This window comes from Hemitrygon akajei, chromosome 21 (genome assembly GCF_048418815.1).
Source record: "Hemitrygon akajei chromosome 21, sHemAka1.3, whole genome shotgun sequence".
NCBI lineage: Eukaryota > Metazoa > Chordata > Chondrichthyes > Myliobatiformes > Dasyatidae > Hemitrygon > Hemitrygon akajei.
The window spans coordinates 11,183,899-11,209,738 of record NC_133144.1 but is presented as its reverse complement, the minus strand read 5'-3'; the positions used below and the strand labels follow the sequence as shown (position 1 = coordinate 11,209,738).

Sequence of the window (25,840 nt, the reverse complement as noted above, 5' to 3'; positions counted from 1 at the left end):
CATAAATATTTCTTGCAGCTGCATGTTCCTGACCTCATGAGCTCCTGGCTTAGCAGATTGTACTGTTTCATTAACCCATTCTGCTTTAAATGAACATTACCTTAAAACAACAAGCATCACCAATACAATCAGCTTTGATGTTCCTAATGTGGAACTTTTACAACTGGAAGATGCCATAAACTAATTGTTCACATATAATTATTTCCAACCCAAGTGGTCCAGTCATGTTATTGACATTTCCTCTGTTACCTTTTTGTAGTCCTCCTCCATGAACATCTGGTCCTTCTGCATGATCTCATGGAGCCGTGCTTTGACACGTTGTTGACAGCTACTCAGTGAGTTGCTGTTGCTGTCCAGAAGACCATTCATGTTGGCACTTTTCACCATCTGCACCAGAATTGGAGTCAACTCTCCTTCCAGTGCCAGGAGTCCCTGTAACATTGCAGATCAGGGGTGATGTATTGAAGATCATGGAACTGAGAAAAGCTTTGGGATTATCCATACTACAATGCTTAACACATTCTCCACTTCACAAGTTTAACACTGGTATCAAGCACTGAGCACCAAGCGTCAGCCAGATACTCTCCACAGCCCATGATATTGACATTCCACTGAAAACAAATTAAATGGAGTTGCTTCGTATACATACAAAACTTTTTTCATTACATACCTTGGCAAAAGCTGCTGCAGTCATCTGCACTCTGCCCTCATCAGAGGCATAGATCTTCAGGTCATGTCTGTAGGTGCTATGCAAACGTAGCAGCCCACAACCAGGAAAGCCAGCATAATCACCTGGGAAGAAAGCAAGCACATAACTCTCTGCCTAAATCACCAAAAGACTTCAGCTTCTTTCTTTTTTTAATTCCATAATTCTCAAGACAACATTGTTATCAACTGCAATTCAGAAACTTTCAATTGTCCACTCTCAGCTTTTTAGGACTGTGGGGTTCCTGATTGACACTACCCTTCTCTTGATATCACCACTTATCAGCCTACTGACTCTCACTCTTCTGGACTCTCAGGGGAAACAATTTCTATCTACTCCATTTACTCTTTAATCATCTTACACTTCAAAATCAACTCACTACTCAAAGGAAAATTAATCTGTTCAAACTTGCCCAGTTAATTTAAACTTTTTTGATTCTGGTATCAGTCTGCTCAATCAGCACTGACTGTTCTCAAAGACCAATAGTTACATAGAGAAAAATTTTTTAAATTCTCTAGTGTTTCCCTTGCATGCCAATATACAGTGATATTTAAAATACAAGGAGTGATCAGGAGGTATTTACTAATTTAAGGGGAGAGTTGGAATAAGGGAAGAATGATCCTGCTTCCAGTTCCTTGGATGTCAGTATTTAGTTTTTGTGGTTTACACCAGTGCATGTCACTTGTAAGCATTGCTCTTAGAACTGTAAAATTGACAAAGACAGCTCTTCTTTATCTGATTTTCCTTGTTATATTCTCCCTCATATTTTCATTTCTTCCTTAGTCTTGATGTAGAACCGTTTTGCCAGTCAAACATTCTCCTATTTTCAACACAATTGTGTTAAAAGAAATTTCAACTCTCGTCCATTGCCAATACCTAACCCTGAAGCAAATAATTATGCCAGAGAATCAGAGACAAAGAAGGCTTTACTCTTCACAGACGGTTGCAACGGTATTAGACAAACCTGTCTATAGAATGGGAGGCAGGAAATATCAACATACTCCACAAAAGGAGCAACTCTTTGGAAAATACTGGTCTGTAGAGAAGAAAAATTGGGAAGTGAACCCAGGTCGAACAAGGTTCCCAGGCATTTTTCTAGATCTGAGAAAAAGCTTCAGACATTTATTAGACAGGGAAACTTTTCTTTAATAAGTAGACTTGCGGATGCTGCTGGTCAGTACAAAAACATTCTGAGGCCTTTCAGAGACAGGACTTGTAATTGCCAACAATTTTATTGAGACTTGTCATTGGACCTGTTATTTATCTGTAAAAGTTTAGAATAGTTCAGCATACAAAGAAATAAAAAAAAAAGTTTAACTACTGGTTCAGTGAAAGTGCAGTGTGTTGAACACAGGAACAACAAAGTAAGAGGTTAAGATCGATTGACAGAGAAAGAATGGCATCTACTATGTATGTGCAGATAACTGGGATTATCAGCTGGTGATCACATGACTTGTTCTCCAAACTGTACTGACAATGTCTTAATGGAATGAATCCTTGAAAAATCGTTCAACTTCAGACATGAAACATGTTACAAAAAAAAAGTTTTTTTTTCATCTAGTTCTTAACCAATGTGTCTCTGACAGGATTTCTCAGAAGAAAGAATTAGAATTGCCTTGTAAGTATTACACCACGTAGACCAAAATGTGGCACTCTATGAACATGAAGGGACATCTCCTGAGCACTACAGACAGCAAGGCAGAAATAAAGTTACAAAAGCAGTGGGAAGAACATGATAAAGAACATATGCCTTTTAAAGAGGTAAAGCCTTCACCAGTGAGTTTGAACAACAAATAAAGCTAAACAGATGAGCTTTCACAAATCTTAGAACAAATAGAAATCCAGTCGACTGGAATTAAATGCAAAAGAATATCTAAGAAATTGACAGGTATACCCAAGACAACAGCAAAAACAAAATCACAGAAAAGAGTGAATTAGCTGCATTAATGGCAGAAACAGGCAACACTTGTTACAGACTTTGTATTTTGGGGTAGAAGGTAAAACAATACCTAAACAAGTGACCTCAAAATTAAGGCTGCATGTGTTTGATGCCTTTTCTTTTGGGGAAAGACGTGGAGAGGAGACAGAGGGAGACGCAGAGAGAGAAAACACATGACAGTTTAAAACAAGTTAAATTATCAATCTTTCACAAATTAATTTCTCTGCACAATCACGATAGTGACAACAGCAGTATCATGTGGGACATACAGAGTACCAAATCAAAGGGAATTTCTAATCTTGCTCTATTGCAAACTCCAAAAGTTAGGATGATCACAACACTGATTCCAGGCCATTGTTACCTTCAGAACAACAGCACCCTCATTTTATTTATGAATCACTCTGTAACAATTAGTTTGCTGCATCTGATTGTTAGATTGGCCCCAGGGCTAGGCATGCAGGAAGAATGAAAATGGGGTTAATCATCACAAACTCAGCAATCAGTCCCTTACCACAGTCAGTGGGAGAATCACAGCTCAAACCTTTGCTGCTATCATCTATATTCATATAAAAAACAGGAGGGAAAGACAAATAGATTAACATTATTCATCCCTCACGGCTAACTGTATAGATTCTGAATCAAAAACTCAAAACACATACAGTGCTGTACTAAAAGTGTTCTAAAGTGCTTCAAAGAGTTAAAATCAAATTGGTGGTTAACACATTAGGAAAAGCAGCTAAAAGCACAGTGAAGTTAGCCTTTGGAGGAAGAAATTGAACATTTACTTTAATTGTACCCTTAGAACACAGATGAGGAGGAATTTCTTTAGCCAGAGGGTGGTGAATCCATGGAATTCATTGCCACGGAGGGCTGTGGGGGTAAAGACGTTTGGTATACTTAAAGCAGAGGGTGACAGGTTCTTGCTTAGGGTGTCAAAGGTTATGGGGAAAAGGCAGAAGAAATGGAGCTGAAGGGGGATAATAAATCAGCCATGTTGGAATAAAAGAGCAGACTCGATGGGCTGAATGGTCTAATTCTGCTCCTGTGTCTTATAGCCTTGTATTTTGAGGAATAAATAGAGGGTCTTGGAAGATAAATACCAGCATGGGAACTGAAGAGGGATATGACTTACATTGTGATTTAGGAGCCTACCAACAACTCATGGCATATGGGCAAAAATGGTACTGGGACAGAGTCACTTATCTGCAGCTACGAAGACTAAGCAAGGAACACATTTAGATAGCTGGTAGGAGATGACAAAGCTATGAATGAATTTCAGAGGCAGAAGGTTGGGTGGTGGTCAGAGATCAGGATGAAAAGTTCAGCTTGGTCAAACAGGACAAGGAAATTCCCACCATTGAAGGAAAATACAAAATGCTTCAAATGCCTTTAACACCTTTAAAAAATGGAGGGAAATAAAGTTTCATGCCTGGGACCTTTCATAACCCAAAATGTTAACTATTTCTCTTTCCAGATGGTGCCTGACCTACACAGAGTTGTCAACATTTCTGTTTGTATTTCAAACTTCCAAAATCTAGAGCATTTTTGATTTTCCCCACTGCTGATCTTAAGGAGGGATGGGGTTCAAAATCCACATGAGCAGCTTACCAGTAGCAAAATGCCACAATTGAAATTATTTGTCATCAGATCAGAAAAAAAGTACATGGTTACAGACAACTTGACAATTAACAAGCATCAGAGACTCAGCAACAGTCACAGAGACCAAGATGAAAGTAGAGAAGCAGAACAGGACTGTAGGGAGCTTAATGCAAAGGAACCCTTAGAAGGCAGTGATCATAATATGATTGAATTCGTACTGCAATTTGAGAGGGGGAAGCACAAGCTATATGTATCAATATCGCTATGAATAAAGGTAATTACAGAGGCATGAGAGAGGAGCTTGCCCAGGCGGATTGGAGGAGGAAACCGGCGGGGATGACGCCAAAGCAAAGGTGGCTGAAGTTTCTGAGAATAGTTCACAAAGCGCAGGATAGATATGTCCCACAGAAGTAGTTGTTCTCAAATGACAGGGGTAGGCAACTTTGGCTGACAAGGGAAGTTAAGGACTACATAAGGTAGCAAAAGTAAGTGGGAAGTTGAATGTTTGGGAAGTTTTTAAACTCCAGCAAAAAGCTGTAAGGGAAAAGATGAAATATGAGGGCAAACTAGCCAATAATATAAAGCAGGTCAAAGTTTTTTTCAGTTAGATAGAGTAAAAGGGAGGTGAGAATTGACATTGGACCATTGGAAAATGATGCTGGTGAAGTACTAATGGGGGCCAAAGAAATGGCTGATAAACTTAATGGGTACTTTGCATCACCCTTCACTGTGGAAGACACTAGCAGTGTGCCAGAGGTGCCCGAGTGTCAGGGAGCAGGAGTGAGTGCCACTGCTATTACAAAGGAAAAAGCGCTAGGCAAACTCAAAGATCTTAAGGTAGTCATCTGGACCAGATGGACTACACCCCAGAGTTCTGAGAGGGGTTGCTAAAGAGGTGACAAATACATTGGTCATGATCTTTCAAGAATCACTTGATTCTGGCATGGTCCCAGAAAGCTGGAAGATTGCAAATGTCACTCCACTCTTTAAGAAGGGAGGAAGACAAAAGAAAGGAAATTATAAGCTAGCTAGCCTAACCTCAGTGGTTGGGAAAGTGGGATGAGGTTTCAGGACACTTGGAGACTAATGATAAAATAAGTCTAAGTCAGCATGGTTTCTGTAAGGGGAAATATTGCCTGACAAATTTGATAGGAGTTCTTTGAGGAAGCAGGGTGGACAAAGGAGAGGCAGTGGACGTAATTTGCTTGGATTTTCAGAAGGCATTTGATAAGGTTCCACAAGACTGCTTAACAGGATAAAATCCTATGGCGGTATAGGAAAGTCACTGGCATGATAAAGGAATGGCTGACAGGCAGGAGACAGCGAGTGGGAACGCAGGGGGCCTTTTCTTGTTGGCTGCCTGTGACTAGTGGTGCTCCTCAGAGGTCAGTATTGGGACCGCTGCTTTTCAGATTGTTTGTCAGTGATTTGGATAATGGGATCAACGGCTTTATGGCAGAGTTTGCGGATGAAACGAAGATAAATGGAGGGGTAGTTAGTGCTGAGGAAGCAATTCGATTACAGCAAGACAGACAAATTGGAAGAATGGGCAAAGAAGTGGCAGATGGGAAATATACGATAATGAATTTTGGTAAAAGGAACAACAGTGTGGACTATTGTCTAAGTGAGGAGAAGATTCAAACACCAGAGATGCAGAGGGATGTAGGAGTCCTTGTGCAAGACTCCCAGAAGGTTAATTTACAGGTCAAGACTGTAGTAAAGAAGGCAAATGCAATGTTGGCATTTATTTCAAGGGGGATAGAATACAAAACCAAGGAGATAATGCTGAGGTTTTATAAGACACTAGTCAGGCCACAGTTGGAGTATTGTCAACAGTTTTGGGCTCCATATCTCAAAAATGATGTGTTGTCATTGGACAGTGTCCTAAGGAAGTTCACGAGGATGATTCCAGGAATGAAGGGGTTAACATACGAGCATTTGACAGCTTTGGGCCTGTACTCACTGGAATTTATTGGAATGCAGGGGGATCTCATTCAAACTTACCAAATGTTGAAAGGACTAGATAGGGTAGATATGGAGAGTATAGTGGGTTTATCCAGAACTAGAGAGCACAGCCTCAAAATTGAGGGGTGACCTCTTAGAATGGAGGTAAGGAGAATTATTTTTTTTTACCCAGGGAGTGGTGAATCTGTGGAATGCTCTGCTACAGACTGCGGTGGACGCCAAGTCCATAGGTATACTCAAGGCAGAAGTTGATGGTTTCCAGATCGGTCAGGGCATCAAAAGATGTAGCAAGAAGGCAGGTGTATGAGGTTGAGTTGATCCCGGGATAAACCATGATGGAATGGAGGAGCAGATTTGATGGGCTGAATGGCCTAATTCTGCTCCTATGTCTTGTGGTCTAACAGTGCCACGGCATATACGTAAACATTAGCTCAATGCCATGGAACTAAGTTACCCAGGGCAGCAGATTTTGGAGAGAAAGAAGGAGAAAGAAGGGGGAAAGAGGGTGAAGTGCAGTGCATACTCAAGGTTTCTGTTAATCACTGTTGCAGATTTGATAGCTGCGATACTGAAAGAAGTGAACCAGATTTAAGTACTTTCCATTTATTCCAACATGCTTGCAGTAACATTTCATACCATTTAGAATCAGAATCAGGTTAATATCACTGACATAGGTCGTAAAATTTGTTCCTTTGCAGCAGCAGCAGCAGCATAGTGCAATACATTGAAAAAAAACTATGAAGTACAAGAAATATATATAAAAAATAAATAAGTAGTGCAAGAAGAGCAAAAATATTGAGGTAGAGTTCATGATTTGGTTTATTGTCCATTCAGAAATCTGATGGTAGAGGGGAAGAAGCTGTTCCCAAAACAATGAGTATGTGCCTTCAGGCTCCTGTACCTCCTCTCTAATGCTGGTAATGAGACGAAAACATGTTTTGGGTTATGGGGGTCCTTCGTGATGAATGCTGCCTTTTTGAGGCATCACCTTTAGACAATATTCTTGATGGAAGGGGCACTAATGCCCACAATAGAGCTGCCCCCAGTGTGCAACCCTTTGCAGCTTTTTCTGATTCTGTGTAGTGGCCCCTCGATACCAGACTACCATTTATGTTCTTGATGTATCCAATCTAAACCCACCAACAGAAACCATATTGTGATTGATTATTTGTCAACAGTGAAGGTTGGATTATTTGCCACCTCCCTTCCTAAAATTACTTCCCCATTTCATTGGAATCTGCAATTGAATTCAGCTGCTCCAGTTGTTATCCATTAACTCACCCACACAGCAATACTTTATATAAGCTATTCAACCATACAGACAGCACAGCTGAGTGTTATAATACTGTAACGCAAGTTAATGAAGAACATTCAGGTCTAGAAAGTACAATAAAGTTAATTCCTCCCTTGCCCAATGACATCAAGATTAATTGCAACAAATCCTCACATTATTGATGGACTCATCTGACGATAACAGAATGCAGAGTAGGCTAGAGGTACACTGGTGATTGATACTGGACCCCAGAAATACTGGAACATTAATATTTTGTTTTAAAAGCATTTTCAAAACACATTTGGTTGCTAGGTTCATTGTTGTTTGTCATCTGTGGAAATAATCTGGATGATAATGTGGTAAACTGGACCAGAAAAATTTTCAAATGACACCAAAATTGAGGGTGAAGTGGACAGTGAGGGTGGCTATCAAAGCTTACAGCAGGACCTGGACCAGCTGAGGAAAATAAAAGCAGGAAAAAGAAAGATGGAATTTAATGCAGGCAAGTGTGAGGCATTGCACTTTGGAGGACAAACCAGGGTAGGACCTGAACAGTGAATGGCTGAGCACTGAAGAGTGCTGTAGTACAGAGGAATCTGGGAATTCAGATCTTTAAATCCTTGAAAATAGCATCACAGGTAGATAGGATCATAAAGAGAGCTTTTAGTATATTGGCCTTTCTAAATCAAAGTACTGAGTACAGGAGTTGCGATACTATGTTGAAGTTGTACAACATGTTGGCGAGGCCTAATTTGGAGTATAGTGTGGAGTTCTGGTATCTACAGGAAAGATATTAAAAAGATTTAAAGCGTACAGAGAAAATTTACGAGGATGTTTCTGGAACATGAGGACCTGAGTTGTGGGTAAATATTGAATAGATTAGGTCTTCATTCCCTGGCATGTGGGAAAATGAAAGGAGATTTGATAGAGGTATATAAAATGATGAGGGGTATAGATAGGGCAAATATAAGCAGGCATTGTCCACTGAGGTTGGGTGAGACTGGAACTAGAGGTTATGGGTTAAGGGTGAAAGGTGAACTACTTAAAAGGAATGTGAGGGTGAGACGATGCTGAGAATACGGAACAAGCTGCAAGTGAAAAGTTTGGATATATCCAATGAAATGCGATGGCTTTTACACAAAAGGGTTATGTTAGAGCACAGCATTTACTTGGAAAGTGAAACAGGTTCTTCTTCCAGTAAGATCAGAAAAGTGCAGCAGATTCTTTAGCATCAGATACTTTTATTTTTGTAGATGCTGATAGGCTAGCCATGTAGAGTTCTTTTCAAAGTTCAACGTAAATTTATTATCAAAGTACATATATGTCACCATATACAACTCTGAGATACACTTTCTTGTGGGCAATCACAACAGAATCTTAATAGAATATGAAGTTTTTGGCACTCTGGCCTTCATAAATCTAATTATTGAGTACAAGAGATGGGATGTTATGTTGAAGTTGTGTAAGACATTGGTGAGGCCTAATTTGGAGTACTGTGTGCAGTTTTGGTCACCTACCTACAGGAAAGATGTAAATAAGGTTGAGAGAATACAGAGAAAATCTACAAGGACGTTGCTGGGTTTGGAAGACCCGAGATAAAGAAAGATTGAATAGGTTAGGACTGTATTTCTTGGAATGTAGAAGATTGAGATGACATTTGATAGAGATATAAAAATTATGAGGGGTATAAATAGGGTAAATGCAAATAGACTTCTTCCTCTGAGGATGGGTGGGAATACAACCAGAGGTCATGGGTTAAGGATGAAAGGTGAAAAGTTTAAGGGAAACATGAAAGGAAGCTTCTTCATTCAGAGGGTCATGAGAGTGTGGAATGAGCTGCCAGTGCAAGTGATGCATACAAGCTTGATTTCTATGTTTAATACAAGTCTGGGTAGATACACGGATGGTAAGGGTATGGACAGCTATGGTCCTATGGCCCGGTGCAGGTCAATGGAAGTAGGCAGTTTAAATGGTTTGGCACAGACTAGATGGGTTAAAGGGTCTGTTTCTGTGCTGTACTTCTCAATGACTATGACTCTAATCAATGTAAGACCACACCTAACATGACAGACAACAAATGTGCAATGAAAAGAAAACAAACTGTGCAAATACAAAAGAGAAAAAAATAATAATAAATAAATAAGCAATAAATATTGAGAACATGAGATGAAGAGTCCTTGAAAGTGAGTCCATATGTTGTAGGAACAGTTCAGTGATGGGGTGAGTGATTCCCACTGGTTCAAGAGCCTGATTGTTGAAGGGCAATAATTGTTCCTGAACCTGGTGGTGTGAGTCCCAAGGCTCCTGTACCTTCTTGCTGAAGGCAGAGCTCAGAAGAGAGCATGGCCTGGATGGTTGGGGTCCTTAATGATAGATGCTGCTTTCCTGTGATGGCAATCTGTATGACATGCTCAATGGTGAGGATGGCTTTACCCATGATGGACTGGGCCATATCCACTACTTTTTGTAGGCATTTCCATACAAGGGCACTGGTGTTTGTATCCTTGCCTTAAGGACCCAATATCCATCAAATTTCCCTCAGCATTAATAGGAAGAGAGGGGAGAGGGCTGACACCCCCCTACCACCACCACCAGACAAGCACAGGTGACAAGAACAACTTCTGCATGGTTCACTGCTGATGATTATCATGCTAGTCCATTTGATGTAAATATACTCATGGAAAATTTACTCTGTATCAAAAGATCAGCAACAAAAGAGTCTATAGCTCAGGTTCTCGATATCAACAGATCTCTGCGGCACTCTGACTGAAGTTTCATTTATCAGCAAGCCAAGTACTGTTACCCTGCCCACAATATTAAAATAGGATTGATCAGCAATAAGTGACAGCAGTATTGGACAACTGTAATGCCTGCAGTTCAAGATGGCACTTTATCTTCAGAACTGCAGTAACGAATCCCTTCCACAGGGGAAGAGATTTCATTGTTAATCAACGAGAAGGCAGGCAGGACAAATTATTACATAGCTCTAGGGCTGTGTACTGAAGCCATAAACATTGCCAGGAAGCTTCAGTTATAAAGGTAAACTTTATTACAAATTAGATTTATTGAGTTCAACTGCCAATGACAAAACATCCTTGCAGAGTATTCCATTACAAATGGCACAGAATCCAAACACATCTTTCACTTGGAGATGAATGCTCTGTAGTACAAATATTACATTTCTAGCTGAGGTTTGTTTAGTTCATGGAACATTTACAACACTATCCTGATGTCCCTAGACCTTACAATAAGAGTCACTAAAATTCTGGTTTTATTATCAGCAGGTTCTAATCAGCAGAAGACTTTTGGGCTAAATGAACATGGAATATTTAATATAGTGAATCACATATACAATGAATTCCAGTTAATTGGGACATCCAAACCAGTACATTTTGGCCCAATTAAGTGACTGCCCCAATTAGCCAAAGTTTCATGGCAATAGTTAAAAAGGTAAAAAGACAAACTACTATTTAACTGAATAAAAAATTATGCATTTAATGAAATTTAGAACAAATTAGAACGCTACCAATACTACTACAGTACCATAAAACTGTATTAGTTCCTAACAGCTAGTGATGAAGGAATTCATCCAGTGTATCCTGCAGTGTTCTTTGATTGACTGTAAAGGAATAAAGTCAGCACAGACACCGAGTACAGTTCATGGACTGCCTTCATACAAACCCTTTCGATCACTGCATTCTCCAATTCTCCATTTTCATTGTAACATTCAAGATGATTGTCGATACCTTCAATTTCTTCATAGTTCCTCCTAACATGCTGAAGTAGTGAAATTGTTTCATTTTTACTCCCGGCCATTTCTGGCATCTCCAAACATGAATGCTTAAAACCTCAGTGAGTTGTCTGACTGCTTATTATTATCAGTGACACCAATAACTGCTTTTTGAACACAAACACACATAAATGATAAAGGGTCTAGTGCTTTCCCGGCATACGTGACAAATAAACTCTTCTTGGGCTTCCAGCCGAGTACCGGTATCAATTATAACTGACATTTTGACGACAAACTCTACCACCTTCTTCAGGGATGATGACTAGACTGAAGAAGCTGGCAGAGCTTGTCATCAAAACGTCAGTTATAATTGATATCTGTACCCAGCTGGAAGCCAGAGAGAAGTTTACACAAATGATGTATTTAAAAACTGTTTGCTCTAAACACAGTGTAGTGTCTAATGGCCACACAAGTGGGCATCGCAAATGATACTAATTAGAAACTGTTTGGCAACAGTCTCCTGTCCTAATTAAATGACAGTGTCCCAAAGAAATGAAGGGAATCCTGGCTATTTTCTTGCTTAGTTTTTGTTCTTCCAGAATTGTTTTCACATAGGCGGCTACCCCAATTATCTGATGGCCTTATTAACCTGAATCAACTGTATTTCAGTTTCCAAAACTCACAATAGAAAAGGTAGACAGCATTATTAACAGAAATATTACGCTTAAAATATCAGTCAGAAGTAAAGAGGCAATATGGATTTTATGCTCTGAGCCTCGTTGGATTCAGAACTGGTCTGAAAATTGTTGGTTTGAGACACAGTGATATAGTGTCAACAAGGAGGGGAGGGGGAAAAAAAAACTTCCCACTGCAGTGAGAAGCTAGTACTTTTGTTTCTAGTATTTTCAAAGGACACCGTTGTACTAGATTGCACCTACCTTGTCCTCCAGGGTACATGCACCTAAACGCTCTTCCAAGTTCTTCAGCTTGTACTCTCCCTGCTGGAGTTAGCTCTCCTCCCCATTTCAGCACTAGAAGCAAGGATGGATCCTCCCTTCTTGAATCTGAAAAGTAAACACAGGCACCAAGTGGCAATTCAACCAAAACAGAAGTTTAGTACCATAGCATGCTGCATCGCAGTCAGTGACAGATTATACAGCTCACAACACTCAGCCCCAACCCTTCCCCTAAAACTACACCAAATGCAAAAAAAAATGTCTGCTGGCTCTATAATTATTTAGAACTCTAGTTCTAGATCATTATCTGGAGATTCATACAGTAAAATGTCCAAGACTATCAATTATGATGAAAGATGGCTTTGGACGACTTAGAATACCTTTCAAAGAATTGAGCTGTTAAGATGCATCGATGGGTTCATGGTTTCAGGATGATTCAGTTGATGAGTTAACTTATTCTGAACATACAAATGCTTAACTGGGGGAGGGGACAAAGTCCTACAAGAAACAAAAGTATGCATTCGAGGTCTCTCCCCCAATCCAGTGCAGGGAGGGTAGCACTGTGAGAGGTGTCATCTTTCAATAAACACAATAAACAGATCTGATTGCTTATATCTATGCATACCTTCTTCTTCACTGGAGGTTTTGGGTTGTCCATGTGGCAAATAGGTCATTTGTACTTTCCTGTTTATACCAGAGAAATGACCATACCTATAACAACAAAATCGAATTTTAAAAAAGGCACAGACTGACAGAAGACCTGGATTACATAGGTCAGCTCCTAAAAGAACAAGAGAAAGTACAGCAGTAGTAAATGAAGTAAAAATAATCACCAACTAAACAGGAGGGTGGCAGGTGGAGAGGAGCTACCATCTTCTAGTGATCAGAGATCAACAGAAGCCTTGCTCCAAGTCTAAATTTTCTAAAAGAAACTTCAAGATCTGAAGTCTAATTTTTTTTAAATCAATACATATATTACTGCCAAGAAACCCTGATAACATTGACAATACAAAATTGCCCCCATTGTCACAGGTAGTCAGGGTCAAAAAGAGAGCTTTTGGCACACTGGCCTTAATAGATCAGAGCACTGAGTACAGGAGTTGGGATGTCATGTTGAAGTTGTACCAGGTGATGGTGAGGGCTAATTTGAAGTATGCTATGCAGTTCTGGTCATGTACCTAAAGGGAAGATATCAATAAGATTAAAAGAGTACACAAAGCATTTACAAGGATCCTGCCTGGACTTGAGAACTGAGTTATAAGGGAAGGTTGAATAGGTTAGGACTTTATTCTCTGAAGTGAAGGATAATGAGGGAAGATTTGATAGATATATATAAATTATGAGTGGTATATAGAGGGTAAATGCAAGCAAACTTTTTCCACGGAGGTTGTGTGAAATTTGGTTATAGTTTAAGGGTGAAAGGTGAAATGTTTAAGAGAAACATGAGATGGACATTTTTCACTCAAAGGGTGGTGAGTGTGTGGAACGAGCTACCAGTCGAAGTGAAAATGTGAGTTCAATTTCAACATTTAACTTAAGTTTGGATAGCGCATAGATGGGAGGATTATGAAGGGCTATGATCTAGTTGCAGGTCGATGGGACTGGGAAGGGTAAGAGTTCGGCATGTAGTTGATGGACCGAAGGGCTGTGTAATGTCTCTATGACTTTGCTGTGCCCCTCCCTTACAGAACTTACATTTCCAGCACGGTCTTCAGCTGTTCCAGCTTGGATTTCTTCTCTTCAATTTCACAGTCATTATGCTGCCCCAGTTCAGCCAACAGCTCACGACTAATGTCTAGAACTTCCTGCAAGAATCAAGAGTCAGGTGTGACAATATGACAAACAACACTGCAGGGCTTCTTACTTTAACCACTGTACTGCTACATTAGAATGCTCCAGGTTACAGAATCAGGTTTAATATCACTGGCATAAGTCATGAAATTTGCTGTTTTGTGGCTGCAGTGCATTGCAATACATACAGAAGCTTGGGCACCCCTGGTCAAAATTTCTGTTACTGTGAATAGCTAAACAAGTTAAAAAAAAGATCTGATTTCCAAAAGGCATAAAGATAAAGATGACACATTTCTTTAATATTTTAAGCAAGATTACTTTTTTATTTCCATCTTTGACAGTTTCAAAATAACAAAAAAAAGGGAAAGGGCCCAAAGCAAAAGTTTGGGCACCCTGCATGGTCAGTACTTAGTAACACCCCCCCTTTGGCAAGTATCACAGCTTGTAAACACTTTCTGTAGCCAGCTCAGAGTCTTTCAATTCTTGTTTGGACAATTTTCACCCATTCTTCCTTGCAAAGGGCTTCTAGTTCTGTGAGATTCTAGGGCCGTCTTGCGTGCACTGCTCTTTTCAGGTCTATCCACAGATTTTCGGTGATGTTTAGGTTGGGGGACAGTGAGGGCCATGGCAAAACCTTCAGCTTGCGCCTCTTGAGGTAGTCTATTGTGGATTTTGAGGTGTGTTTAAGATCATTATACTGTTGTAGAAGCCATCCTCTTTTCATCTTCAGCTTTTTTACAGACGGTGTGATGTTTGCTTCCAGAATTTGCTGATATTTAAGTGAATTCATTCTTCCCTCTACCAGTGAAATGCTCCCCGAGCCACTGGCTGCAACACAAGCCCAAAGCATGATCGATCCACCCCCATGCTTAACAGTTGGAGAGGTGTTCTTTTCATGAAATTCTGCACCCTTTTTTCTCCAAACATACCTTTGCTCATTGCGGCCAAAAAGTTCTATTTTAACTTCATCGGTCCACAGGACTGGTTTCCAAAATGCATCAGGCTTGTTTAAATTTTCCTTTGCAAACTTCTGGCGCTGAATTTTGTGGTGAGGACGCAGGAAAGGTTTTCTTCTGATGACTCTCCCATGAAGGTCATATTTGTGCAGATGTCACTGCACAGTAGAACAGTGCACCAACACTCCAGAATCTGCTAAATCTTCCTGAAGGTCATTTGCAGTCAAACTGGGGTCTTGATTTGCCTTTCTAGCAATCCTACGAGCAGTTCTCTCTGAAAGTTTTCTTGGTCTTCCAGATCTCAACTTGACCTCCACCGTTCCTGTTAACTGCCATTTCTTAATTACATTACAAACTGAGGAAACAGCTACCTGAAAACTCTTTGCTATCTTCTTATAGCCTTTTCTTGCTTTATGGGCATCATTTATTTTCATTTTCAGAGTGCTAGGCAGCTGCTTAGAGGAGCCCATGGCTGCTGATTATTGGGACAAGGTTTTAGGAGTCAGTGTATTTACAAAGCTTTGAAATTTTCATCACCTGGCCTTTCCTAACAATGACTGTGAAGAAGCCATAGCCCTAACAAACTAATTAAGGTCTGAGACCTTGGTAAAAGTTATCTGAGAGCTCAAATCTCTTGGGGTGCCCAAACTTTTGCATGGTGCTCCTTTCCTTTTTCCCCCACTCTAAAATTGTACAAAACAAAAATAATACACTAATCTTGCTTAAAATTTCAAAAAGAATGTTTCATCTTTAACTTTATGACTTTTGGAGATCAGTTCATCTTCTACTCACAGTAAACTATTCACAGTAACAGAAATTTTGACCGGGGTGCCCAAACTTTTGCATGCCACTGTAATTTTAAAAAACTATAAATCACAATGAAAAAAATTAAATAAATAGTACAAAAAGAAAAAAAAAAGCAGCGTTCATGGTTTCATTGTCCATTCAGAAATCTGATGGCAAAGGGGAAGAAGCTGTTCCTAAAACATTGAGAGAGAGCACGCGCGCGCATGTGTCTGTCTGTCTGTCTTCAGGCTGCTGTACCTTCTCCTTGACAGTGGCAATGAAATGAGGGCATGCCTTGGGTAAATGGAGGACCTTCATGATCAATACCACCTTTTTGAGTGCACCAGCGTCATCTAAGCTCCACAGTTTAGACTCTCTCTTTTCATTTCTTACCATGTTGTGCACAATAGCAGGAGGTTATTGTTTCCATTAGAGGCAACTTTATCAGTAGATAGAAAATTAATTCATTAATTTGCACAATGTAGCCAAATGTATTTGAGCAATAAATCACAGGCTAAATTAATTTCACAGGACAGGAGGCACAAGAGGATAAAAAGGAGTTTGCAAACTAAGGTTTGAATTATGACAAGAAACACAGCATGCTCTTTCAATAAAGAGAAGTAGTCAGACTATAATGATGCAGAATAAAGGACTTAAGGGTTTGTACCAATTATCTAAGGATTTACTCAAAATCTTTCTGCTATTGCAAACACTACCTCAAAAAACTTTTGTATGTAGGCAGGGGAAGGAGCAAGGAGTTGGCTCTTAAAACTAAGTGTGGTTCTGTATCTAAGCTGAATATGTGCTGTGATTCTACCACCTGCAGAATCCTGTATAGTACTTTTTAGTTCAGTATTACTGGGACTAACATTCAGCTGAACACAAGGTCCTGAAGCCTGACACACCAGGCACAGCAGTCCCCGTGGCAGAAATAGGAAGTTTCTAGGAGAATCTTTTTTTTTTGCAGTAGGTCCCTGGAAGGTGTTTCTGAGGGCATTCAGCTTTCCAATGAAACCAAAGGGTGCTGCTTGCAGTAAGGATCCCACAAAGCAACACTTGAAAACTTTTGCTGAGAATTCTCTCATACCTGAAGCTGTTTTGGTTTCTTGAGTTTCAGCTTTCCTGTCTTATATCCATCATATTTCTCAAACAAGTCAAAGAATCTAGAATGTGAAAAAGAAAGTCTCAGGCATTAATTTAGAACCAAATATATTAGCTAAGTTTGGAGAATTTAATGGAAGGCATGAATTTTACAGACTACTTCACATTTTCCTCTAAACTAGAAAGAAAGCCATATTTACAAAAGTTACAACAATTAAACCAGATAAAAGCTGTAACTGGAAGGCTGAATGTTTCCTTGAATCTGCCTCTTCGAAAAGGTCTAAATGACATTTGAACGGAAACAAGAATATACAACTTTAACTTTGACTACGAGAGTGTGCTTATTTGACGGTCCATAGATGCTGCATGACCTGTTGAGTTCTTCCAACACTTTGTGGGTGTTGCTTCAGACGTTACAGTTATATCCAAGTCCAGGTGTCCCTTCTTCCTACAGAGATTTTTCTTCAGATTAGTTACAGCTTTATTGTCATTGCTGAGGACAACGAGATTGCAGTGCTACTCCAATCAGTGCAAAACATCATACTGGCAATTCGATTAATAAAAAAAAATCTGAATTATTTAGAGTGACACTGAATTTACAACTGAATTAAAAACAAACAACTCTAAAGTGGGGCAATGCTCAGTTACACAACAGCCTTAGGGGAAATGTTGATTTTTAGTCTGGAGGTCCATGCAGAGATGTTTCTGCATGTCCTGCAGGATGGCAGGAGATTGAACAGAACTGGGGTGGGATGAGGCCATAGACATGCGAGTTGTAGGTGGTTTCCACATCTGGTGGTTATGTCCCAGTGAAGCTCTAAGCGCTCCTGATTACGCACTGAAGTGCTTTTTGGTCGATCTTGTTGCTGCTAGTGTACCATACCATCATGCAGCAGGTCAGTACCCTCTCAATTACATATCAATAAAGGTTTACCAGGGCTTTTGGGGTAGAATTATTTTCTATACACTCCTAAGATAGTATAGGTACTGCTGACCCTTCCCTACTAAGATGGTGCTAGTGGTCCAAGACAGCTCCTCTGATGTTCACTCTCAAGAACTTAAAGCTGGAGTCCCTTTCCACTGTTTCACCGTTTAGGAATAGTGAAGCTTGTTCATACCTTTTTGATTTCTTGAAATTGATAATCATTTCTATAAGATAGTAAGACCATAAGATATAGGAGCAGAATTAGGCCATTTGGACCATTGAGTCTGCTTCACCATTTCAACAGGGCTGATCCATTTTCACTCTCAGCCCCAATCTCCTTCCTTCCTCCAGTATCCCTTCATGCCCTGACCAATCAAGAATCTATCAACCACTACCTTAAGTATACCTAATGACTTCTCCTCCACAGCCACCTGTGGCAACACATTCCACAGACTCACCACTGCCTGGCTAAAGAAATTCCTCCCCATCTCCGTTTCTTTACTTTTTTATGTTGAGTGAGGTTATGGTTATTACACCATTGAGACAGTTTCTTCACTCCTCTCTATATGCCATTTTGTTGTTATTTGTAATTAATCTGCAGAATTCATTACTGTGGTGTAATCTGATCTGATGAAATTGGTGGCACAGTCGTGAATGTAAGTGTGTAAAGGAGGGGGTTCAATGCACACAACTGAATCACAGAATACATAAACACCAGATTCTGCAGATGCAGGAAGCTGATACTCTGCTTAATCCACTGGAGGGAGCTATATCCAGCTTCAAAGTAAACCATCTGAGCAGATAGCAAACTGATGGAACACAAGAGCTAGAAGTCAGAGTAGGCTGATAGGGCCCCTGTTGCATCCAGACCCGGTCTCCAATACCTACTCTCACCACCACCACCCCATACTCAACTCCCCTGTAGCTCATATTCAATGCAGAGATTGACAATGTTTCTGCCTCCACAGTTCTTTGGGGAGGAGAGCTTCACAGATTCATGACTCAGAGAATAAATTTCCTCCCATCTGTCTGAAATCAGCATCTCTCATTTTGAAGCTTTGCCTCATTGTTCTAGGTACCCCACCTCTACTGAGGAAATATTCCCTCAGAACAGCCAAGTTCTTGTTTCAATAAGACCACTTCTTATTCTTCTAAAGAGAATAGGCTCAGCTTACTAAACATCTCTTCATTCGTCAACCTCTTCATCCCAGGAATTACCCTACTGAATCTTCTCTGCACTGCCTCGTAAGTTATCCTTCCTTAGATATGGAGTCCACACCTATATACATTACTCCAAGTGCAGTCTCAAAAGTGCCCTATAATGTTGTATCCAAATTTCCCCACTGTTACACTCCAAAGTCTTGATATAAATACCACCAGACTAGACATATCCATGCATCATCCCTGATTAAGATAGCTCAACTTGTCATCGGCTAGAAACCCAAGAAGAGTTTATTCGCCATGTATACCAGGAAAGTATTAGATCCATTTTCACTTTACAATAAAGGCAAACATTTCTTTAGATTTTCTAATTCTCATGTATACCCACGTACTGACCCATTCCGATTCACATATTGGGACCCCAGATCTTTTTACATCATGACATTTTGCAGTCATATGCTATTAAATTAATAACTTGCTTTTACATTTTTCCTCCCATTTGCCCATGGTATACTCCATTTGCCAACTTTCTGCTTGTTCACTAACTCTATTATATCCCTTTGCCATATGACAACAATATGACACTTTGGTATCATTAGCAAATATGGCTATAATGCACTTGGGCACAGTGTAACGTAATGGTTCCCAACACATTACAGTGCTGGGGATTGCATTTCCATTCACACTGCCGGCTGTAAAGAATTTGTATGTTCTCCCCATGACCACATGGATTTCTACCAGGTGCTCCTGTTTCCTCCCATGTTCCAAAGAATGTATGGGTTAGGGTTAATAAGCTGTGGGCTATATTGGTGCAGAAGCATGGTGACACTTATGAGCTGCCCAACATGTCCTTAGACCATGTTAGTTGTTGATGCAAACAATGCATTTCACTGTATGTTTCAATGCACGTGACAAATAAAGTTAATCTTCAATGTCTTTCATCCAAATCATTGCAGATTGTGGACACTCAAGGACTGAGCATAATCCCTGATGCATCCCACTAGTTATTGATAATTGTGGCCCTCTGTTGGTCAGAGACAAGCATAAATGTTGCATCCCAGCCTTCAGCATGATACACAACCAGGGAAGTACAATACGGAAAGCAGCAGGCTTGCTCTCTCCACGCAGCTGACGAATCCAAAAGAACTAGAGACCAATACAGTTTAGCACCAGCAGCTTTGCAGGACTAGGCAGTTAGCTTTGAACTCAACATAGGACTGCCTTAGGCACTCCAGCTCTTGATTTTCCTTGGGGTTTACTCCCGAAGACTTTTCCATGAGTGGGTATAGTGCAAGGCAGCAGAGGTTAGAGATCAGAGTTTTCCTTCTCCTATATGAGCTGCCAACAACAGCTGACAAGCCCCATTTGCCTAAAGTGACTAGACTTAAAGCACCAGTAACCTGCTTTTGCCCCTTCTCCCGTCGGTAGAAATGGTTTTGCTGGGCTTAGTAGCGTGAAGGCCAGGGGTTGGATTTGATTGCTAGAGGCTACAGTGCCTTGAAAAAGTATTCGGTCTTCAACCCTTTGTTCACATGAATGAGTAAGGACTTTGATCAATTTAACTGAGTTTTTTTTTATTTATGAATCACATAGTCCTTCCCCCTACCCCCCACAGTGGAGCCTAAAAACACAGGAAAAACTGTAAAACATTAAAAAAACTAAAAATTCAAAACTGAAATGTCAACAGTTCAAAACTATTCATCCCCCTTCGCTCAGTACTTAGTTAAGCCACTTCTTGCAGACATTAAAGCCAGTAGTCTTTTTGGATAAGTTTCTTTTAGCTTTGCACAATGTGATGGAGCAAGATTTGCCCATTCCTCCTTGCTCAAGCAGTGCCAAGTTAATTGGGGAGCGGTGGTGGACAACAATGTTGAGGGAGGTCTTGCCAGAGATGTTTGATCGGGTTAAGCTCAGGACTCTGGCTGGGCCTTCATTTGAAGCCACTCCATGGTTGCTCTGGCAGTGTACACTGGATTGTTGTTCTGCTGAAAGATGAACTTTCTCCCTAGTTTCAGCTTTCAGGCAAAGGCTTGCAAGTTTTTTTAAAAATCCAGGATCTCTCTGTTTTTAGTAGCATTTCCATCAATCAGGAATCAAAAAGGCTGAACATGCTGCAACTAGCATCCTGAGCTGCATATACTTCAATGCAAGAAGTATTGTAGCAAGGGCAGATGAGCTCAGGCCATGGATCAATACACTGTAGCCATTAGTGAGACCTGATTGCAGGAGGGGCAGGACTGGCAACTCAGTATTCTGGGGTTCCGTTGTTTTAGATGTGACAGAGCGGGAGGGATTAAAGGAGGAGGGGTGGCATTACTCGTCAGGGAAAATGTCACAGCAGAGCTCTATCTAGACAGACTATAGAACTTGAGTAGTGAGGCATTATGGGTGGAACTGAGGAATATGAAAGATATGACCACATTAATGGGGCTATATTACAGACCACCCAACAGCTTTGAGAAACAAATTTGTAAAGAGATTGCAGACCGTTACAAGAAACATAAGGGTGATTTTAACTTTCCATGTATTGACTAGTACTCCCATATTATAAAAGGACTAACAACACACACAAAATGCTGGTAGAACACAGCAGGCCAGGCAGCATCGATAGGGAGAAGCCCTGTCGACGTTTCGGGCCGAGACCCTTCGTCAGGACGGTCTATTATAAAAGTCCTTATAAAAGAACTAGATGGGATGGAGTTTGTCAAATGTGTTCACAGTTTTCTTAATCAGTACATAGAAGTCCCAATGAGAGAGTGTGTGATATTTCATCTGCTATTAGAGAATGAGACAGGGCAGGTGACAGAAGTTTGTGTAGGGGAACACTTTGCATCCAGTGACCACAATGCCATTAGTTTCAAAGTAAATACAGTATACGAAAAGATAGATCTTGACTGCGGGTTGAGATTATAAATGGGAGAAAGGTAAATTTTGATGGTATCCAAAATGATCTGGCAAGTGTGGATTGGGGCAGGTTGTTTTCTAGCAAAGTTATACTTGGTTAAGTGGGAGGTCTTCGAAGGTGAAATTTTAAGACTACAAAGCTTGTACGTGCCTGTCAGAATAAAAGGTAAAAATAACAAGTGTAAGGAACCCTGGTTTTCAGGAAGTATTGAGGCCCTGGTTAACAGGGAAAAAAGGAGGCGCATAGCAGGTACAGGCAGGTAGGAACAAATGAGGTGCTTACAGAGTATAAGAAATGCCAGGAACACTTAAGAAATTAGGAGAACTAAAAGGAGGTATTAAGTTACCCTAGCACAACAAAGTGAAGGAGAATCCCAAGGGATTGCAAGGCGCAAAGGGATTGCAAGGGGCAAAATTGGTCCTCTGGAACGTCAGAATCGGGGTAATATGAAATCAGTTTGCATCTGTATTTACTCAGGAGATGGACATGGTGTCTATAGAACAGGCAAAGCGGCACCAACTTCATAGACCCTATACAAATGCTGTCCTGAGGCAAATCCTGGTGGATAAACCCCTGGGGTCTGACTAAGTGTTCCCTTGGACCCTTCAGAAGGCAAATGCACAAATTGCCAGGAACCTAGCAAAGATATTTAAAACATCCTTCGCAACAGGAGAGATACCAGGGGATTGGAGGATAGCCAATGTTGTTACGCTGCTTTAAGACTAAACATAAACCAGAAAATTATAGACCAGTGAGCCTAACATCAGTTGTGGGGAAGTTACTGGAAGGTATTCCAAGGGACCACATATAAAAGTATTTGGATGGACATGGACTGACTAAGGATACTCAGCAAGGCTTCATGTGTGGTAGATTATGTTTAGCCAATCTTATAGTTTTTCGATGAAGTTACCAGGAAAGTGGATGAAGGCAAGGTAGTGGATGTTGTCTACCTGGACTTTAGCAAGGCAATTGACAAAGATCCCACATGGGAGGCTGGTCAAGAAGGTTCAGTTGCTTGGCATTCAAGATGAGGTAGATAATTGAATTAGACGTTGACTTTGTGGGAGAAACCAGGGTGGTAGTAGAGGCTTCTCTGACTGGAGGCTTGTGACTAGTGGTGTGCTGCAGGAAATGGTGCTGGGTCCTTTGTTGTTTGTCATCTGTATTAACAATCTGGATGATAATGTGATTAACAAATGCGATCAGCAAATTTGCAGATGATACCAAGTTTGGGGGTATAGTGGACAGTGAAGAAGGCCTGCAGAAGAATCTGGACCAGCTGGAAAAATGGCAGACGCAATTTAATGCAGACAAGTGCGAGGTGTTGCACTTTGGTAGGACCAACCAGGGCAGGTCTTACACAGTGAACAATGGAACACTGAAGAGTACAGCAGAACAAAGGCACCTGGGAATACAGGTCCACAATTCATTGGAAGTGGCATCACAGGTAGATAGGGTCATAAAGAAAGCTATTGGCACATTGGTCTTCATAAATCAAAGTACTAAGTACAGGAGATGGGATGTTATGTTTAAGTTGTGCAAGTTGTTGATGAGACCTAATTTGGAGTATAGTTTGCAGTTTTGGTCACCTACCTACAGAAAACAAGTAAATAAGGTTGAAAGAGTTCAGAGGAATTTTATAAGGATGTTGCCCTATCTGGAAGACCTGACTTCTCAGGAAATATTGAATAGGTTAGGAATTTATTCCTTAGAACGAAGAAGATTGAGAGGAGATTTGAAAGAGATATACAAAATTATGAAAGTATAAATAAGGTAAATACAAACAGGCGTTTTCCACTGATGTTGGGTGGGACTACATCAGAGGTCAAGGGTGAAAGGTGAAATGTTTAAGTGGAACTTGAGGGGAAACTTCTTCACTGAGAGAGTAGTGACAGTGTGGAATAAGCTACCTGCATAAGTGGCACATGTGAGCTTGATTTCAACATTTAAGCAAAGTTTGGATAGGTACATGGATAGTACAGATATGGAGAGCTACGATTCCCAGTGGAGATTGATGGGACTGTGAAGTTTAAATGGTTTTTGCACAGACTAGATGGGCCAAAGGCGGATTTTATGCGAAACTTTTTTATGACTCTAGTTCTGAGAAGATTTTAAGTCCCAGCTGCTGAAAAGCATTCCCTTAGCATGATACTACCTCCACCAGACTTTACAGTATCTGGCTGCTGCACAATATTAGATTCTTAGCCACATGTACGTACCACTTAGTGTTGAGACCAAATTCCACCTTAGTCTCATCTGACCACAGGACCACCTTCCAAATGTTTACTGTATCTTCTAAGTGACACTTCGCAAAGTCTTTACAGGCAATGATATGTTTTTTCTAAAAGAAAAACTGTACGTGTGGCTAAATCTAATACTGTGCATTATATCGGTTTCTGCCATTCCCTTGGATTCATTAGCTGTGTAGAGAGGGGGAGCCTGCTACATGGGCAACAGGTTGCTCTCTGTATCATACTGCCCTGGCTTGCATATGACGTAGACATCTGGGACGCAACATCCCTGGTTGACTTCGACCATGGAGAGCCTCATAACAGTGATGGTACTGCCAATATGTACTACTGATTGATGTTTTGAGGTGTTGAAACTTACTACAGAAATGCAAGCTTCTTAACTTGAATTAGCAGTGATTACTGTAAGCCATGTGGGAGAGAATGCAGAGGTCTTTTAATGACCTTGCTCTAATATGCTAAGGAAGCATTAAGCTTCTCTTCTCTGGACAGGCACAGAGTAAACACAAACACATGTGGTGTTTGGTGGACTACTGCCATCAGGTTAATTAGAAATTAGTGCTAGTTTTTTTTCTTTAAATCACCCAGTGATAAAATCCATTTTCATACAAAGATCCTTGTGAGGCATTGGTTCTAATTCATGAGAGTAACAGTACAGCACTCCTCTTTACACCTGCAGTTAAGATGAAAGAACCACCAAGTCTAAAGAACAATTAAAAAAACTGTCATGACAAATTTGTTACTTCAATTCAGTAAATATGATGACACAACACAGACTGAAGGTTAGGGGAGGAGCTGACTGAGATATGTGAAATGAGGGGTATACACTCAGTGGCCACTTTATTACGTACAGCTGCTTATTAATGCAAATATATAATCAGTCAATCACGTGGTATCAACTCTGCATAAAATGGTCAAGCAGACATGAGCAAGAGGCTCATTTGCTATGCATACCAAAAATCCAAATAGGGAAATATGTGATCAAAAGTGACTCTGACCATGGAATGATTGTTAGTCTAGGTGGGGTGGTTTGAACATCTCAAAAACTGCTAATCTCCTAAAGTGCCTTGTCAATGAGAGAGATTGGAGGAGAATATCCAAACTGGTTCAAGCTGACAGGAAGGTGACAGCAACTCAAATAACTACGTACTACAACAGTAGTGAGCAGAAAAGTATTTATGAAGGCACAACACTTCGAACTTTGAAGTGGATGGGCTACAGCAGCAGAAGACCATTCAGTGGCCACTTTATTAGGTGCAGTAGGCAGCAGGAAATATTTTATTATAGGGCTAGGGCATAGATTTAGGGTAATGTGTAAGTGATTAGAGTGTAATTGTGGGTGTCTCCTCTCTATGCAGAGCAATGAGTAGCTCCAATACACTGCCTGAGAGACAAGAGTGGTGAAAGCATAATTGCTGACAGTACTTTAACATTTAGTTGAACACTTGAATTGCCTAATCATGGAAAGCTATGGGCCATGTACTGAAGATGGGATTAATTAATACCAGTGCTCATTGGTCACATGCATGTTGTTCCACAAACATGAGAAAATCTGCAGATGCTGGAAATCCAAAGCAACCCTTAGCAATAGCATTTCGAGAATCTAAGGACATTTGTGGTATACTAAGGGAAGGTATGACTCATAAAATTTTGTTATATGCTGATGTATTTTACTTTTTATCTCTAACACTGAAACTTCTTTACCTTCGGTTCTTTCTTTAATTTCCCAGTTTAGTTCTTTTTCAGGATATAAGCTGAACTTACATAAAAGTGAGCTATTTCCTTTAAATGACCCAAT

General features: G+C 40.4%; 1 protein-coding gene across 8 annotated transcripts in view; it reads right to left on the bottom strand.

The window, feature by feature from the left end:
• ppip5k1a (diphosphoinositol pentakisphosphate kinase 1a) overlaps window positions 1-25,840 on the bottom strand; it is a 251,625-nt gene that overhangs the window by 138,280 nt on the left and 87,505 nt on the right. For 4 of the 8 annotated variants that reach the window (XM_073024800.1, XM_073024802.1, XM_073024804.1 and 1 more), the window contains exons 12-18: window positions 16,789-16,864; window positions 13,864-13,973; window positions 12,794-12,879; window positions 12,151-12,276; window positions 3,157-3,201; window positions 671-792; window positions 250-432 (exon numbers count right to left, since the gene is read on the bottom strand). In XM_073024800.1, the coding sequence (XP_072880901.1) occupies window positions 250-432; window positions 671-792; window positions 3,157-3,201; window positions 12,151-12,276; window positions 12,794-12,879; window positions 13,864-13,973; window positions 16,789-16,864 (748 nt within the window). The remainder of the gene's footprint in view (window positions 1-249; window positions 433-670; window positions 793-3,156; window positions 3,202-12,150; window positions 12,277-12,793; window positions 12,880-13,863; window positions 13,974-16,788; window positions 16,865-25,840) is intronic. The other 4 variants (XM_073024801.1, XM_073024803.1, XM_073024805.1 and 1 more) reach the window with 1 other exon arrangement.